Source organism: Erithacus rubecula (genome assembly GCF_903797595.1).
Source record: "Erithacus rubecula genome assembly, chromosome: 8".
NCBI lineage: Eukaryota > Metazoa > Chordata > Aves > Passeriformes > Muscicapidae > Erithacus > Erithacus rubecula.
The window spans coordinates 27,329,474-27,344,309 of NC_136659.1; the positions used below are offsets into that span (position 1 = coordinate 27,329,474).

At 40.4% G+C, this 14,836-nt stretch overlaps 1 protein-coding gene across 2 annotated transcripts in view; it reads right to left on the reverse strand.

Annotated features, from left to right (window-relative positions):
• MYLK (myosin light chain kinase) overlaps positions 1-14,836 on the reverse strand; it is a 190,201-nt gene that overhangs the window by 94,027 nt on the left and 81,338 nt on the right. For both annotated transcript variants that reach the window (XM_079311011.1, XM_079311012.1), the window contains 5 exons: positions 14,384-14,420; positions 12,404-12,966; positions 11,582-11,785; positions 10,354-10,488; positions 3,973-4,125 (listed from right to left, as the gene is read on the reverse strand). In XM_079311011.1, the coding sequence (XP_079167137.1) occupies positions 3,973-4,125; positions 10,354-10,488; positions 11,582-11,785; positions 12,404-12,966; positions 14,384-14,420 (1,092 nt within the window). The remainder of the gene's footprint in view (positions 1-3,972; positions 4,126-10,353; positions 10,489-11,581; positions 11,786-12,403; positions 12,967-14,383; positions 14,421-14,836) is intronic.

Sequence of the window (14,836 nt, forward strand, 5' to 3'; positions counted from 1 at the left end):
TTCATAAATTCATAAATTAACCTGAGTATCTGCAATCCTCATCACTATATAATCACCATATATTTCCAGTGACCTGAATGCACCCTGGATATCCCTGTTAAGAATTGGTTTGTTTTTTTAAGTAGGATGCCTGATGTATTTAAAAATGGCTTGTATACTTATTTACATATCATAGAACAATAAGAAAATTTTAATATGAAATATGAAAATGTGAACATAAATACAATAGCTTGCACATGCAGTAACAGGAAGAAATCAGTCATGAACATGTTGTATAAAAACTTTAAAAATAAAATGTGCATAAGCTCCAAAGCCTCCCAAATTTTGATTTTCCTGTGTGTAGAAAACAATACATAAGAAAAAAATAACCCTATATTTAGTAGCAAATGGTTCAATTTCAGAAATATCTGTAATTGAATGTTTAAGTAACAATGAACCATGTTTCTCACCCCTCAGGTTTACATGCACTGGGCCAATTACTCTAGCATTTAGCCAGTGCACCCCACCCACTGGTAGGTTCAGTCAGAAATAATTCTCATGGTGAAGACATTTGTTAAGCTGTTTATTCCAGAGAACACTGCTCAGTCTCTGTAGTTATCCCTTCCTGTGTGTGTCAGCTTTGAGAAACTGCTGACAGTGGGAAGACAGGTCTCAGGGTTCAGCATCATCTACTTAGTCCTTTACAAGGCCAAAATTAGCTTCATCTTGATGAACTTAGTTTTTCCACAGACTGTGTAATGGATCTACCCCAATTTGTTCAGCTTTCAGATCACTTATTTGAGTGGAGAGATTGGAAGTGATCTGGATAGGGTAATTTCTTATTTTAAATCAGCAGAAGACTGAAATTGAATTTTTAAAGACCATTGCATTTCTATATGAATCCCATCCATATGAAATGTGGGACTTTTTTTGACACAGTGCCAAAAGCCTCCTACAAACAACTAAGTACCTTCACCATTTTCCATACAAAACAAAGGAGTAATACTGAGGTTGACCAGTGCTAGACAAAATTAATCCTGCTTAATAATAAGGAAGAAAAAGACAACCATAAATTAATCTGAGACTGATGAATTAGAAGGAAAGTTATGCCACAATTAGCTTAGCTAATTATCCAAGGCCCAAAGCAAATCATGCAGAAAACACTGGAAAAAAATCCCACTCTTGTATTTAACTGGACTTGGAATGGTACCCTTTATTGGGCAAAGGACCTTTAAAGTGTTTCCTACAATAATTTCTTTTTACAAAAAACAAAGTAATAGACAGTCAAAAGGGTAAAGAATGCACAGAAGTTCATTAGAAAACATGGTAAGTGCCTAGGTAACACCTGTAACCTACTAGGGCAGGTTAAGGATCATCTTGTACTTCTATTCAGATGTGAACTGAACAGTTTGACACTCACTATCCTTGCTGCTAACTTTTCTGAGATATCTGTGAGCTGAATATCCTTTAGAAAAATAAAATTGAGCTTTATTGTTAAGACATGCTACTCACTCCAGGTAAAGTTTCCCCAGTGATTACAGCAGATGCGTGAGATCCTTGCTGCAGTAAAATAGCAAAGCCAAAAATGGCAGTATGAAGTGAAATGTAGACCTAGACAGAGATGTGTCCAAGTACCACAGAAGCAAGTTAAGGAAAAACTGGATGCTGACACTGGTCTGATACTGATGATATGCCAAGAACATCCATTCCTTCTTAGATTAAATATGGATTACTTCTCACATACAAAAGGAAATATTTCTCTAATGATGAATGAACAAACTGAGCACTGCAGGAAACTCGACATCCTTAAATCAACTTGGAGACAAAAAGGACCTGGATAAAGATGGGTTACAATTCAGAAATTATTTTACAGACTTTATTCCAAAAATCACTGTTTGGTCAGGGGAGGATTTTTGAAGTTTTCTCTCCTTCTGCACATACAACCGTTTTCTGCTGTAATCTGTTTGCACAGGCTGAGCATTTAGAGAAGCCTTAGTAGCAGCATTCAGAGACCCAGAGAACTCTAATGCCAATAAGCTTTTGATAGAGGTTCTGATGGAAAAAATATACAAATAGATAAGAGAGTTGGAAATTAGATTTTAAATTTGATATTATTTTTGGCAGAAAAATCCACATTGATCTGAGTTTTGGGGAAAGCTACTGTAATCCTCTTGGCAACAGGGACATAATGAGTTTCAGGGAAGAAGAAGACAGAATAGCTAAAACAGTAAAAATATTGAACACATAGTTTTACAGCCTGTCATGTTCTTAATTCTGCCCTTATTCTTCCCCCTCCCTACTCCATGACTCCTAGAAAATAGAATGGGATGTAGATGAGAGAAAATAACACTCCATGATGGTGTTAATGCAGCATTCTAGCCCCAGACTGTGTAAAGTGCAAGAGGAAACCAACACAGGGCAGCAGTGACTACGTGGCCTGAAATAGCTCAGCAGAGCACACAAGCCCAGGGAAAGGCTCACTCACCACTGCTCCCACGTTAGCATTGCCTGTCAGCCCTAAAATAACCCAGAAACACTCACTAAGAGGGGACTGTCCCCTTGGTTTCTGAGTCCCAGTCAAGGACCAGAAAGCCCTAGGTCAGCTCCCTTGAGGTGGACCACTCGTCATTGGTCCTTAGCTAATGCAGATGAAATGCTTCAGAGAAATCATGAATGATAACTTTGAGAACAGATTATTTCAAGCTTATTTTCAATTGATGTTTTCTTACTTTGTGCCATTTTTCAGGAGGGGAGGGTGGAGAGGAGATTACTATATTTTCAATTTGATGATCAAGAAATTACCAGAATTACTTTGTTTTTATTTTAGCCTTGTCATACAGACAGATTAGGGGCAGGCATAGCACTAAAGAGCTGTAGACAAACACCCCAGAACACTGATAAACAAAGACAAATCTTGAGATCCCAGGGGTCAGGGTAAATTTCTCACCAAAGTGAATATACGAATTTAGGGCAGGTATTATTTAGTCATAAACAAAATGAATAGTTCCCTTGGCAGCTGTCACTCAGCAGTCTGTTGGACAGGCGATGACAAACTATTGTAACTTCGGGGAAAAATCATTTGCAGGTGAAAAAATACCAAATACAGGCTTGATTGTAGAGGGAGGGAGAGTCTAAGGGATGGGGGATTGAAGAGAGAGGCAGGAGGGGATAATCTCTAGGCCATGAAGAAAACCATCTGTATAGACTGATGCCAGGGGAGATGGGAAGAATAAAAACCATGATATTGATGGTTACAATCTCACTGTTGAATTTATCCATGGAATTCTGTCATCTCTTGTCTTCATTTTGAACCTTGGTCTTTTATAATGTGTTTGTTGAGATTCTAGTACAGAATTTATGGCTTTCATGAACAAATCAACTCTGTCAAATCAGCACTCTGTCAGATTTCTGAGACAACAGGTCACCTCGATTGCTTACTAAAAAGTTCTTTTGGTACTTTCACTCCCAAAATTCCACTTATTAAAAGTTATATATTAATGTTAGCTGATAGATGCATTTTCAGAATTATATGTGATAAATCCTGGTAACAGAACAAGAATATAGGCATTTGTTGTCATAACTGCAGTCCCTGGCACTGGTCTCTGCTCTGCCTTTCAGGAGAAAGGAGTAGCATCTGCCTCCTCCCTGTAATATTCTCTGATGGGTGATATTGGTGATATTGTAGTTATTTTTTTTTCTGTAGTTCCAGTCCTTTCTTACACTGGTTGACCTTTTCCAGAACAGCTTCAGTGCTCTGTACACTAAGCCCTTGGGAAGATCAAAGCACTAATACCTTTTCTGAAACGTGCTTATTACTTTACACTACACAGTCCTTAAGCACTTAAGTTGCACTCACCTCCAAGGTGTACCAGCTGACAAAAGCTTGAAAAAACCATGGATTTCACTTACAACCATCTCTGTTAGGGATCCAAAGTTATCTTTGTTTAAAAAGATTATATGACTGTAGTAATTTCAGTAGTCTGAGATATTCACCTTTGACTGTGACCTGAGCACTGCAAGATGCCTGTCCTGTGCTGTTTTCAGCCAGACAGGTATAAATTCCATCATCTTCTGGTAGAGCATCTTGGACAGTCAGTTTTGCAACTCCATCTTCAAAAGTGGAATGGGCATATTGAATTGGCTGGTCTGCAGATAGAAAGGAAGAGAATTGACTCAACATTTCAGCCACAAATTTCAAAAGCACTTTAGTTTTCAGTGAAACCTGAATGCCTAACACCAGGCAGCCTATGAAAGTGCAGAGCCAAATCCCACTCTGTGCACAGCCACTGCTCTCTAGTGACTAGAACCAGCAGCATCCCAAGCACAAAGCACAACATGATTGTCAGACAAAGCTCACCACCAGATTCACTGCGGGCTACCTTGAGTAGCAGCAAAAGGACAGAAGTTTATTTTTGATTCTCTTTGAGGTAGATAAGACACAAAATGTGTGTTTGCTTCAGACATGGTCTCCATCTTGTAATTTGCCTGAAACTACATAAAATGCAGATAAAGCTGGATGTGCAAAATCTGTTGGGCATGGAGAAGCATTTGAAGTCCTCCAAGGGGTACTTTGTGGAAAACGTTCCAAGAGAGACAGAAAAAGCTGCAATGGAGCCAAGAAGCTGATTTACAGAAGTAGCCAATCTACACTACAGTATGGCCAGTAACAGAAGGGTGCAGTCTTATCTGTAGTGATGTGACTGTTAAAGAAGGTTCCTTGAATTGGTTTGACATTCTTAAATATCAGTATAGATGGCTTAAAGTTGTCTTGCTCATTTCAGGAACCTCCATCAGTCTCAGCCTTCCTTTCTGAAATGCTTCTACAATCTGTTGCCCCAATATTAAATAGTTTCCACTACTGACTCATCTTTGGTTGCTTTCCCAGTGTATGCAATACTTAAGACAGCCTTATACCTGTGCATAAACATCATGCTGGAAATAGAAATCATGGTCATCTAAGAGAAGAGAATGAAACAGCAGAGAAATTGTGCAGGGCTGATCTGAAGATGTCTGTTGCTTGGGAGTTTGTGGTCAAAAAAGATCAAAATTTATTTCATTGCCAAAATAAGTTTAAAGGACACAGCTCCAAGGTTTTTAAGAACCAGTTCTGCACTATGAGCAGGATAAATTAAATGATGAGACAAATTTTTCTCTCATCTTTGATTTTCAAAGGAAGCCAACTCAGAAGGCAGTTATTATCTTGTGCACTATCTATATGCATACAAAGTTCCATTCTGACATACAAACATGTGCCAAAACCAACAATCCAATACTTGCATGTATTATAAAATGTGGTAGATGATCTTCATCATTTGCTTATAAGCCATCTGTTATGCTAGCAAATTTACTATTGCATGAAAAATTGAGGTGAATATTTAATCAACTACCCAGAAGAATTTTAGAATAAAATCTCTCCAACCTTTGTCACAGGTCACATATTATTGGCACCTCTGAGCTCATTTTCACTCAGTCACACACAGACTGTTGGAGCTATTACATTAAATTACATTTAAAAGTGTTTCTGTATGTGGGAATAGCACTGCATTCAAATATGTACAGGTAGAGCTAAAACCCAAGCAGACAAAGATTTTTGTTAGAGGACGAGGCACTGGCTTGCCTTCCTGTCCAACTACAGAATGTCTAAACCAACATGGTCCTTGCCTGGCATTCTGACACTGAAACTGTTAAGTGGTGACAAATGATGCTATGATACCGTATCAGAAACTGCATAAGAGGGATAAAATCTGCATCATTAAAAGCAGATAAATGCCTTTATATTTCTCTTGTAAGTAACCAGATGAATAGGGCAAGTGTTCTACACAGAAAAGCAAAGTGTGGACACCTTTACATGTCCTCAACTTTTGCCAGGGCTCTTTTTCACTTCAGCTCCCAAAAAACTGGCTATTTTTTAGCATTATTCAAAAAATAGTGAATTCACTTACAGAACAGCCTTTTCATTAGACCCCAGAAAAATAACATAAGCATATCAGCCCTTAGGAATAACCTGCAGCAAGATTCTAAGTTACATCCACAGCACTTATATTTTGATGTAATAAAAACAACTCTCCCAGTAGTGAAACGTTCCCTTCTCCAGAGGCAGAACAGTCAAATCTCCAGGACAGCTTGGCAGCAGGAACAATAACAAAAAATACCTTTCTGCTGGCATGTTATGCCTGAGGAAAGGAAATTTTCCCCTGGGCCATTTATTAAAAGCTTTCTGGACAAATCACAAAGCTATCCTTAAACCAAACACTACTCAGAGAATTGTTATGCTAAAGTCATGGTCATATTGTTCTTAAATTCAGAAGGAAGAGGTTCAGTTAAACTTTGGGAGAAAGAAAACCCATGCAGAAAGCAATATGAATAAAAAGTTACTTAAAACACTAATCCACTCCTTATTCCTGCAACTGAAAAGGAAATTGACTAAAGTATTTTAAAAAGATAAAGTAAATTGGAGTTACACACTGAAGTATTGTCACTGAGAGCAAAAGTTATTTGTAAGGCCAGAACTAAAACAAAAAAAATTTAGTTTCAGGGAAATTGCCAGTAAATCAGTGAAAATTCAGAAAGAAACTTAAATAAAATGTAAAGGGAGAACAAAAGGAGAAAAGAACCATCTTGAAAAAAATGGGAAAAAAAGCTTTAATGTTAGATTTGTAGAGAAGAATAAGAGCTGGGATGAAATTCACAGTTCAGTCAGGTAGCTCTTATTTTGCAGTCTCTATGAATATGGAAAAACTACTCATGCTTACAGATGGTAAGAAGTAATTATAGACAATGCAGAGCACACATCATCTACTTTTTTTTTCCTCACTTGTCCTGAAGGAGAGGTCAACCTGTATAATGCTTGGAAAATGTTTGGAATTGGTATGTAGTCACAGCTGGTAAATATTCTTGGTATCTAAAGTGGTACTTGGATGTAACATTTTACAAGAAGTTGTTGCAAGGCTTTCAGTTCTCAGGTGGTGTGGATTCTGTGGAGTTTTGAGAAGGCAGACTGGACACCGTGCAGCCTGTTCAATATCAAGGGATGGCCAGTATGGAAAGGAGCAGGTTCTGCTGCCTTAATACATATTATTTCCTCACTATTGTGCTCAAATTAATTCTGGTTTGTTACAATTGTCGTGTTTGGGAGACAATATGCATTTGATATTTTCTAGTGAACTTTACACATTCTGTTCCATGTGATTTTATTTCTATGGAAATTCTATTCAGAAATTCTGCATTTTGAACAGTAGTGGGATTGTTCACAGCATATTGCTTTTTCCTCTGTCCTAGTAGAGTTCAGTTGTGAATATAAAAAGCTTTATACTCCAGACATGGAGAACAGATGCTAATAAACCTTTTTTTTTAAACAGAATTGGTCTGACTGCCTCCAGTTATATACTGTGAATATACTGTTTTCTTCATGTGGCCAGTTGATGAAAGACTCCACCATGTCATTTTGCCAAAAACACTGTTATGTCTGCTTGGACTAATATTTCACCATGTTCTCCTTTATTTGATATAAATATGAGGAGTTTGTAGTATCTAGCTAGGTGGTAGACAGAAAGGAAATGTTTGCATTGAAGTGGATATCACAACAGCCAATTTGATTCTTAAGTAAAATAATAACCCTAGGAGTGTTCATGGAATTATCAACATTAAACAACTGTTTATAATCCTTTCACATTTGTATCAAAATGGTACATAAACAGTTATGTCTCATAATCCTATGCAAGACAGAAAAGAATTAAACTATGGTGATATGTTTCAGCAGCCTGGAAGGAAAGTCGTGTGCTTGTGTCTTCAGCGTAATATATGATGTGTCTAATTTTTATTATTATGAGAGCTCCTTGTGCTTCTGTTATGCAGACTCAACACTGCCTTTGATTTAAGAGCAGAGTTAATGCACTGAGTCTCACTTACAGAACCTCAATGGTTTGAAATCCAGCTAAAAACCCCCATTTACTTTGTGATATTGAGCCAATTGCAGTTAGAAGCTTGGATGCAATGTAAACATGATTATACCTGAACAGGGGCAGACATATGAATTCAGTGAGAAGAAAGGAATATATAAAATATATAAAATATAAATATATATAAATATAAAAAAAAAAACCTGAAAAAAGGCAGGGGAACACAGTGCATCCCAGAAATATATGGCTTATTTATCTCTAGGCTTTGTTTTCCAGGAGACAACAGTGTTCTGACTGGAACATGGCTACATAAATGGAGACCATATATCTGTACCTGATGAGCTGTAAGTCATTTGAAAATCAATCCAAAGTCAGTCCTATGAGACAGGAAGATGTTCTGTATGTGAAGACAGCTGAGTATAACTACATCAGTCAATGTCTAAGGAAACACTGGGAGCAAGGGTATCTTGGAATATGAACATGAAATGACTAACTCAGAGTTGCTCCTGAGCTGCAAGACAATTCTTGCCCAGCCAAACAGATTCTACTCACATCTGCAAAGGAGGAACTTCAGCACAGCCTTCAGACAGAGAAACAAATTGTTTCCAATGGGAGAGTGTCAGAACCTTTACTCATATTTTTTATGTTGTAAATAAAGCACTGGCCTTTCTATTCTAGACATGGAATTACTGGTAAGGGTAACAGTCCAGGCTGTGGGAACATACCAGACTCAAGGTCACTGTTCATTTGCCCTGCCACCTTTTTCAGTTAGCCCCTTTACTCTGAATAGCTAAAGGAAAACAGAGATCATGTGCATATAATTAATTTTAAAATAATCCTGGAGCAAACATCTTTATGGCAAAGTATGCTACACTTTGTTTATAACCACATACACATACACACAAAGATAGATAGCCTGGGAGAGTCTGAAAAAAAAAAAATCAATTGCATTTCAGGAGTAAAGGAGGTGATCAAGAGTTAGGCTGAATAAATTTTTCTAATGTTTTATAGATATGGCTTTTAATGGAAAGAGTCTTCATCCAAAGCATCTCTGAGGGATCACGATGTCAACCTGAAACTCACCTGGCACAGCTGTGGCACAGCCCAGGTAACTCCCCTGGCACAGCCCAGGTAACTCCTCTGGCACAGCCCAGGTAACTCCTCTGGCACAGCCCAGTGACTCCCCTGGTACAGCCCAGGTAACTCCTCTGGCACAGCCCAGGTGACTCCCCTGGCACAGCCCAGGTAACTCACATGGCACAGCCCAGGTAACTCCTCTGGCACAGCTCAGGTAACTCCCCTGGCACAGTCCAGGTAACTCACATGGCACAGCCCAGGTAACTCCCCTGGCACAGCCCAGGTGACTCCTCTGGCACAGCCCAGTGACTCCCCTGGCACAGTCCAGGTAACTCACATGGCACAGCCCAGGTAACTCCTCTGGCACAGCTCAGGTAACTCCCCTGGCACAGCCCAGTGACTCCCCTGGCACAGCCCAGGTAACTCACATGGCACAGCCCAGTGACTCCCCTGGCACAGCCCAGGTGACTCCCCTGGCACAGCCCAGGTAACTCCTCTGGCACAGCCCAGGTAACTCACATGGCACAGCCCAGGTGACTCCCCTGGCACAGCCCAGGTGACTCCCCTAGCACAGCCCAGTGACTCCCCTGGCACAGCCCAGGTGACTCCCCTAGCACAGCCCAGTGACTCCCCTGGCACAGCCCAGGTAACTCCTCTGGCACAGCCCAGGTAACTCCTCTGGCACAGCCCAGGTGACTCCCCTGGCACAGCCCAGGTAACTCCTCTGGCACAGCCCAGGTGACTCCCCTGGCACAGCCCAGGTAACTCACATGGCACAGCCCAGGTAACTCACACGGCACAGCCCAGGTAACTCCCCTGGCACGGCCCAGGTAACTCCTCTGGCACAGCCCAGGTGACTCCCCTGGCACAGCCCAGTGACTCCTCTGGCACAGCCCAGGTAACTCACACGGCACAGCCCAGGTGACTCCCCTGGCACAGCCCAGGTAACTCACATGGCACAGCCCAGGTGACTCCTCTGGCACAGCCCAGGTAACTCACATGGCACAGCCCAGTGACTCCTCTGGCACAGCCCAGGTAACTCACACGGCACAGCCCAGGTGACTCCCCTGGCACAGCCCAGGTAACTCACATGGCACAGCCCAGGTGACTCCCCTGGCACAGCCCAGGTAACTCACATGGCACAGCCCAGTGACTCCCCTGGCACAGCCCAGGTAACTCACATGGCACAGCCCAGTGACTCCCCTGGCACAGCCGTGCCACCAGCGCACCCTGCTGGACACTTTGCAGAACTGCGGTAACACAGCCCCTGCTGACAGCTCTGGATGCTCGAGTAAAGATTTTCTCCTCAGGTGTCCCCGCGGGCTGTATTAGGGTGATTTAGCGCGCTTTGGGGTGTCAGTGCGTTCGTGCAGCCGTTGCAGAGCAGGGCATTCCTTACCATTGAGAAGCCATGTGATGTGGGGCACAGGGATCCCTCCGACACAGCACTGCAACACAAAGTCCTGTCCTTCGCTCACAGTGCATCCTTTCAAGACACTGGAAAAGCACGGAGCAACCTCTTCAACTTTAGGCCCTTGAAAACAAAAATGAAAACAGTTCTTTTAACTGAAATTGATGAAATTAGCTTTACCACTTAGAAATTTTTTCTAAGTATGCTTAGATGGCATGGCTGGGCTAACCATGGTGGAATGTTTTATTGGAGGATAGAAATCATTTTGAGCAGCAGATGGGTATAAAAAAGGGATTCTTCTCTCATCTGCAAGGCAGGTATTGCCAGGCCTCAAGCTCTGTTTCTGGTGGTGATTTTCTATGCCAGAATCCACCATTTGCAGCCAGTCACTAGAAGTGTACGCAGTACATTAGCAGAGAGCTCTGCACAAAGAAGAGGACGGGTGATTCTCTCCGCTTGTCTGTCTTTTCCCAGTCCCTCTTCTAATGAGAAACAGTGTGATTTAAAGATGCAGTTTTTTGGTCTCTCATGAGACAGAAAGAAATTATCTTGGGTCTCCTAGTTTAACTTCAGGCACAGCAAATGGAGAAAAATTGCATGAACATGAATACAGATCCAGGACAAAACTTAAAATCAGGTCAAAACATTAGAACTGAGGACAGGATTTGCTAGATCCAACAAAAATTTCAACCAGACCAGTAAGACACTGCCTGCAAGCTTAAAATAATTAGTCACTGGGACATGTTACTGAATTTAGGAAATCACAATTCTCATTCTTTCCCTTTTCTTTTTACTCACTTTACTGCACAGAATTGGTTTGTACTCATAAAACATTTTAAATTTGGGGTATAGGAATCTAAACAACTTCAAAAAAACTAAATGCAGAACAAAACCAGCATAACCAGTGACAACCTGCATTAACTACAAGCATTAATAGGAGACCTGTGTAGAGAATAGGCCTCCCTGTGTACAAATGCATTGAGATTGTTTTAGCTACACCAACAATAAAAAACACAATATCTAAGAAGGGAAACTGATGCAGAAAGTGGTTTGCCAGCTATCACACACCACTTTATTCACAGAGGTAGGAATCAGAATCAACCTCCACTGAGAATAAAATAAATAAACAAAAAAATTTATGTAGTAACCACGTTCTGACTGCTTAAAAAAGCCCAACCAAAGTTTCCAAAGTGCAGATGTGCTCACAGGAACTTACTTCTGACAGTTAACAACCAGCTGGTGGAAGTCTGGCCTTTGGGGTTGACAGCTGTACAGCTGTAAGATCCACTGTCCCTCAAGCAGGCTTTCTTTATCCACAGGCAATGAATTCCATCTTCATCATATATTTGGACATCTTCTCCAGCTTTAATAGGTCGGCCTTCTTTGAACCACTCTACATCTGGTTTTGGTCTCCCTGAAACTAGATAACCAGACATTTGGATTTTTATGAATAGGTATTCATAATCAGTATTATTTATTATATATTTATTTAGTATTATTTAATAATGCAACTCTCATAACTCTTCTAAGAGCTTAAAACCTGTTGAAATTTTGTGGAGCAAACTCTTAACCTCCTTTTACTTTACTTTATCATTTCAGCTGTTAGGAAGCACTAGATCAGGCTGATCAAATATGAGACATAAAAATAGATGCCACTAGGGACATGCAGTGACTGATTGCATTTTCTCCTCTGATGTTTTTTTGGCTCAAGGGCAGTGTCACTAATTACAGTTCTGGAGAGTGTACTGTCCATTTTCTCTCTTGCACCCTCATATAAGAGATTAAAACTACCTCCTAGAAGAAGCAGTTCCATCTGGGGAAACTCCAGTTGAGGGAGGAGATGGACACTATGGCATAGGATGGCTTGAAAATTTCACTAAGTGCTGTGGAAACAGCGTTGGATTCTGCATCTGTTTCCAAAAGGCTTTAGGAGGCGAACAACTTTCAGAGAAGCAGAAATTGCTTTTCATTTCCACACATAGAAAGGGAACCCCTTTCTGAATAAACCCAGGGGCTCCAACAATTTTCACTCCCTTACCTTTGCTCTTGAATTTAATCTCCTGGCCTTCTGATGCTTCCAGGCTCTGTGGATGGATCTCAAACCGAGGGGGGATTCCCAGGGGCTCCCTCTTCTCCTCCATTACAGCCCCCCGGGCTCCAGACCTGCTTTCTGCTTCTCTAGTCCTGGGACTGATGTGCCCTGCCAGAGGTGGAGTTTGTTGACCTGACATCAGGAGCTGCACACCTGTTTTCCTGTTTTCTCCCTGTCTGATGGAGGGGGCCTGGGATTCTGCCTTTGGTTCTGGTTGCAGTTTGACAGATTGTAATGTGATGGTGCTTGATGTTTTCTGCAAGACCTGAGGTCCCTTTTTTCCTTCTTTATGTTCTGTGCTGGTTTCTTGGTGCTGTCCTTGCTTACTTTCTTTGGCTTCTGTGGTGATGTAAAAGGACTCTTTCTTTGCTGGCACCCTGTCTTTGGCTTCAACCATGAGTTCTGTGCTGCTGGATTTCAGCTCTTTAGCAATCCCATTGCTGGTGGCCTGTTTGAATTCTGAATTTTCAACAGCTTTAACGGCAACTGAGGCTGGTTTTGATGGCATGCTGAAGGAAATGAGAAGTTTGGAGATACATGACACTGTATAAAGACTCATTATTATTATTATCAGTAATGATATAAATAGACAAGCCCTTAGCAATGAGGTGAACTGATTAGCCTTTAGATTCTTTCACACAGGTCGAGAAGATGGGTTAAAGACGTGAAGTGAAAAGCTTCATAAAATGAAATCAGGACTAAGACACTCTCTCAACTCAGGAATTTCTGGATAAAAGTGCACTGCTCAAGTTCTAACATGTTTTGTGAGTCAGACATTAACCTTGCATGCACTGCTTTAGATGGGAAGCAATTACATGAGATCTGAATCACTATGATGTAACACTACTTGATACTTTAAGAAATTGAGGTCATGTACAATATAGCTCAAAATGTCACATAAAATAATACCCTAAGGGGAAATGAAAATGCAAATTATGAATTTTACTATTTCTAATTATGGTATCTTGTAATTCAGGTAATTTCAAAACAGGACTGATAGGAAACTTGACCAAAGTCTAGGGGAAGAAGAAGGGGTGTTGGCACACTAAAAACTTGACTGGATATAACAATACCAGCTAAGGGTTTATTAGGAAGAGTTTCTCAGAATTATGATAGATCTGTTGTTCAGTACTTTGGGGGCACAAGAGTAGCTGACTAATTGAGGACTTGAATCTAAGTGTCCTTCATTGAAGGTGACTGCCTTGATCCCTCAGCTATTACCTGTAGAGCACTGTGTCTGTGTCTCACACTTCCACAGAATTGCTCCAAGGCAGAATTGGAACACATCTGAAAAAAGGGCATTAATTTCTAGCCAGCTCTTTAGTGTCTTACACAGACAGCCTTGAACATTTCATTCCTGTATTTTCCATTAATGAAGAAAAGTAATTATATAAAATAATTTAAAATATTATAGTAATTTAATTTTTAAAATCTTGATAAAGGCCTAAATATTATTTTTTTTGTTTCTTGTTACTTTACCCCTACATTTGTATGTCTCTTCAGACAGCAGCAGAGACCATGGCCATCACATATTTAGTTTATGACAGGAAAGAACAACCAGCTCAGTATTGACAAGGTGCACTCATGTTGTTAACTTCAAAAATGAAGTTTGACCCTCTGGTACAGCATACAATTTCTACTCACACAGCTTGTTTTTTAAAAAATTTTGCTTTCCTGAACCAGACCAGAACTCTGTACTTCATAATGCTGCCACCAATCCCACCAATTATTTCCTATGAGTCTACCAGGACAGCTGAATTGGGCAGCAAGAGTGAATCTTATTCCAAGCAAACATTTTCTGACTTCCAAATACAGACTGACTCCCAAAAAATTTATCACTTTGTGAAGAAAACACATGTAGTAAATGTCAAAATCAGCGCACCCCAATTAAATAGTCAGAGAAAGTAAAATAAAATAAAAACATACCAAGGTGGTTGAGTGTATGTGTCGGTCTTATCTGGACCTGAAATATGAAAGAAGAAACAGTTTACATACAATACTATTCAAAAAATTTGAAAGATTTTAAGCAAAATAATATACTTAAGAACCTTCACTCTTCAAGTTTTCAATGCATTGAAGTAAAGATTGTCTATCACCACACCTGAAATTGATATTGACAACAGGAAGCTGCTTTGCAGAAACACAAAGAGGTCTTGGTCCATTTTGAGACATTGCTGAATATTCTCACATGTTCTCACAACCCTGCAGAACTGAAGGTTCAGGGACCCTCAAAAGCTCTGTGTTAGGGGAAAAAAGTATGGAAGAGATTCCAACTGGGAAGCAGCTTATCAAATCTTATGATAATTCCTCAGAATTTGTAGAGGTAGAGAAAGACAAACCATTGACCAGTCCTACAACTGAGCATCCTCACAGAGCAAC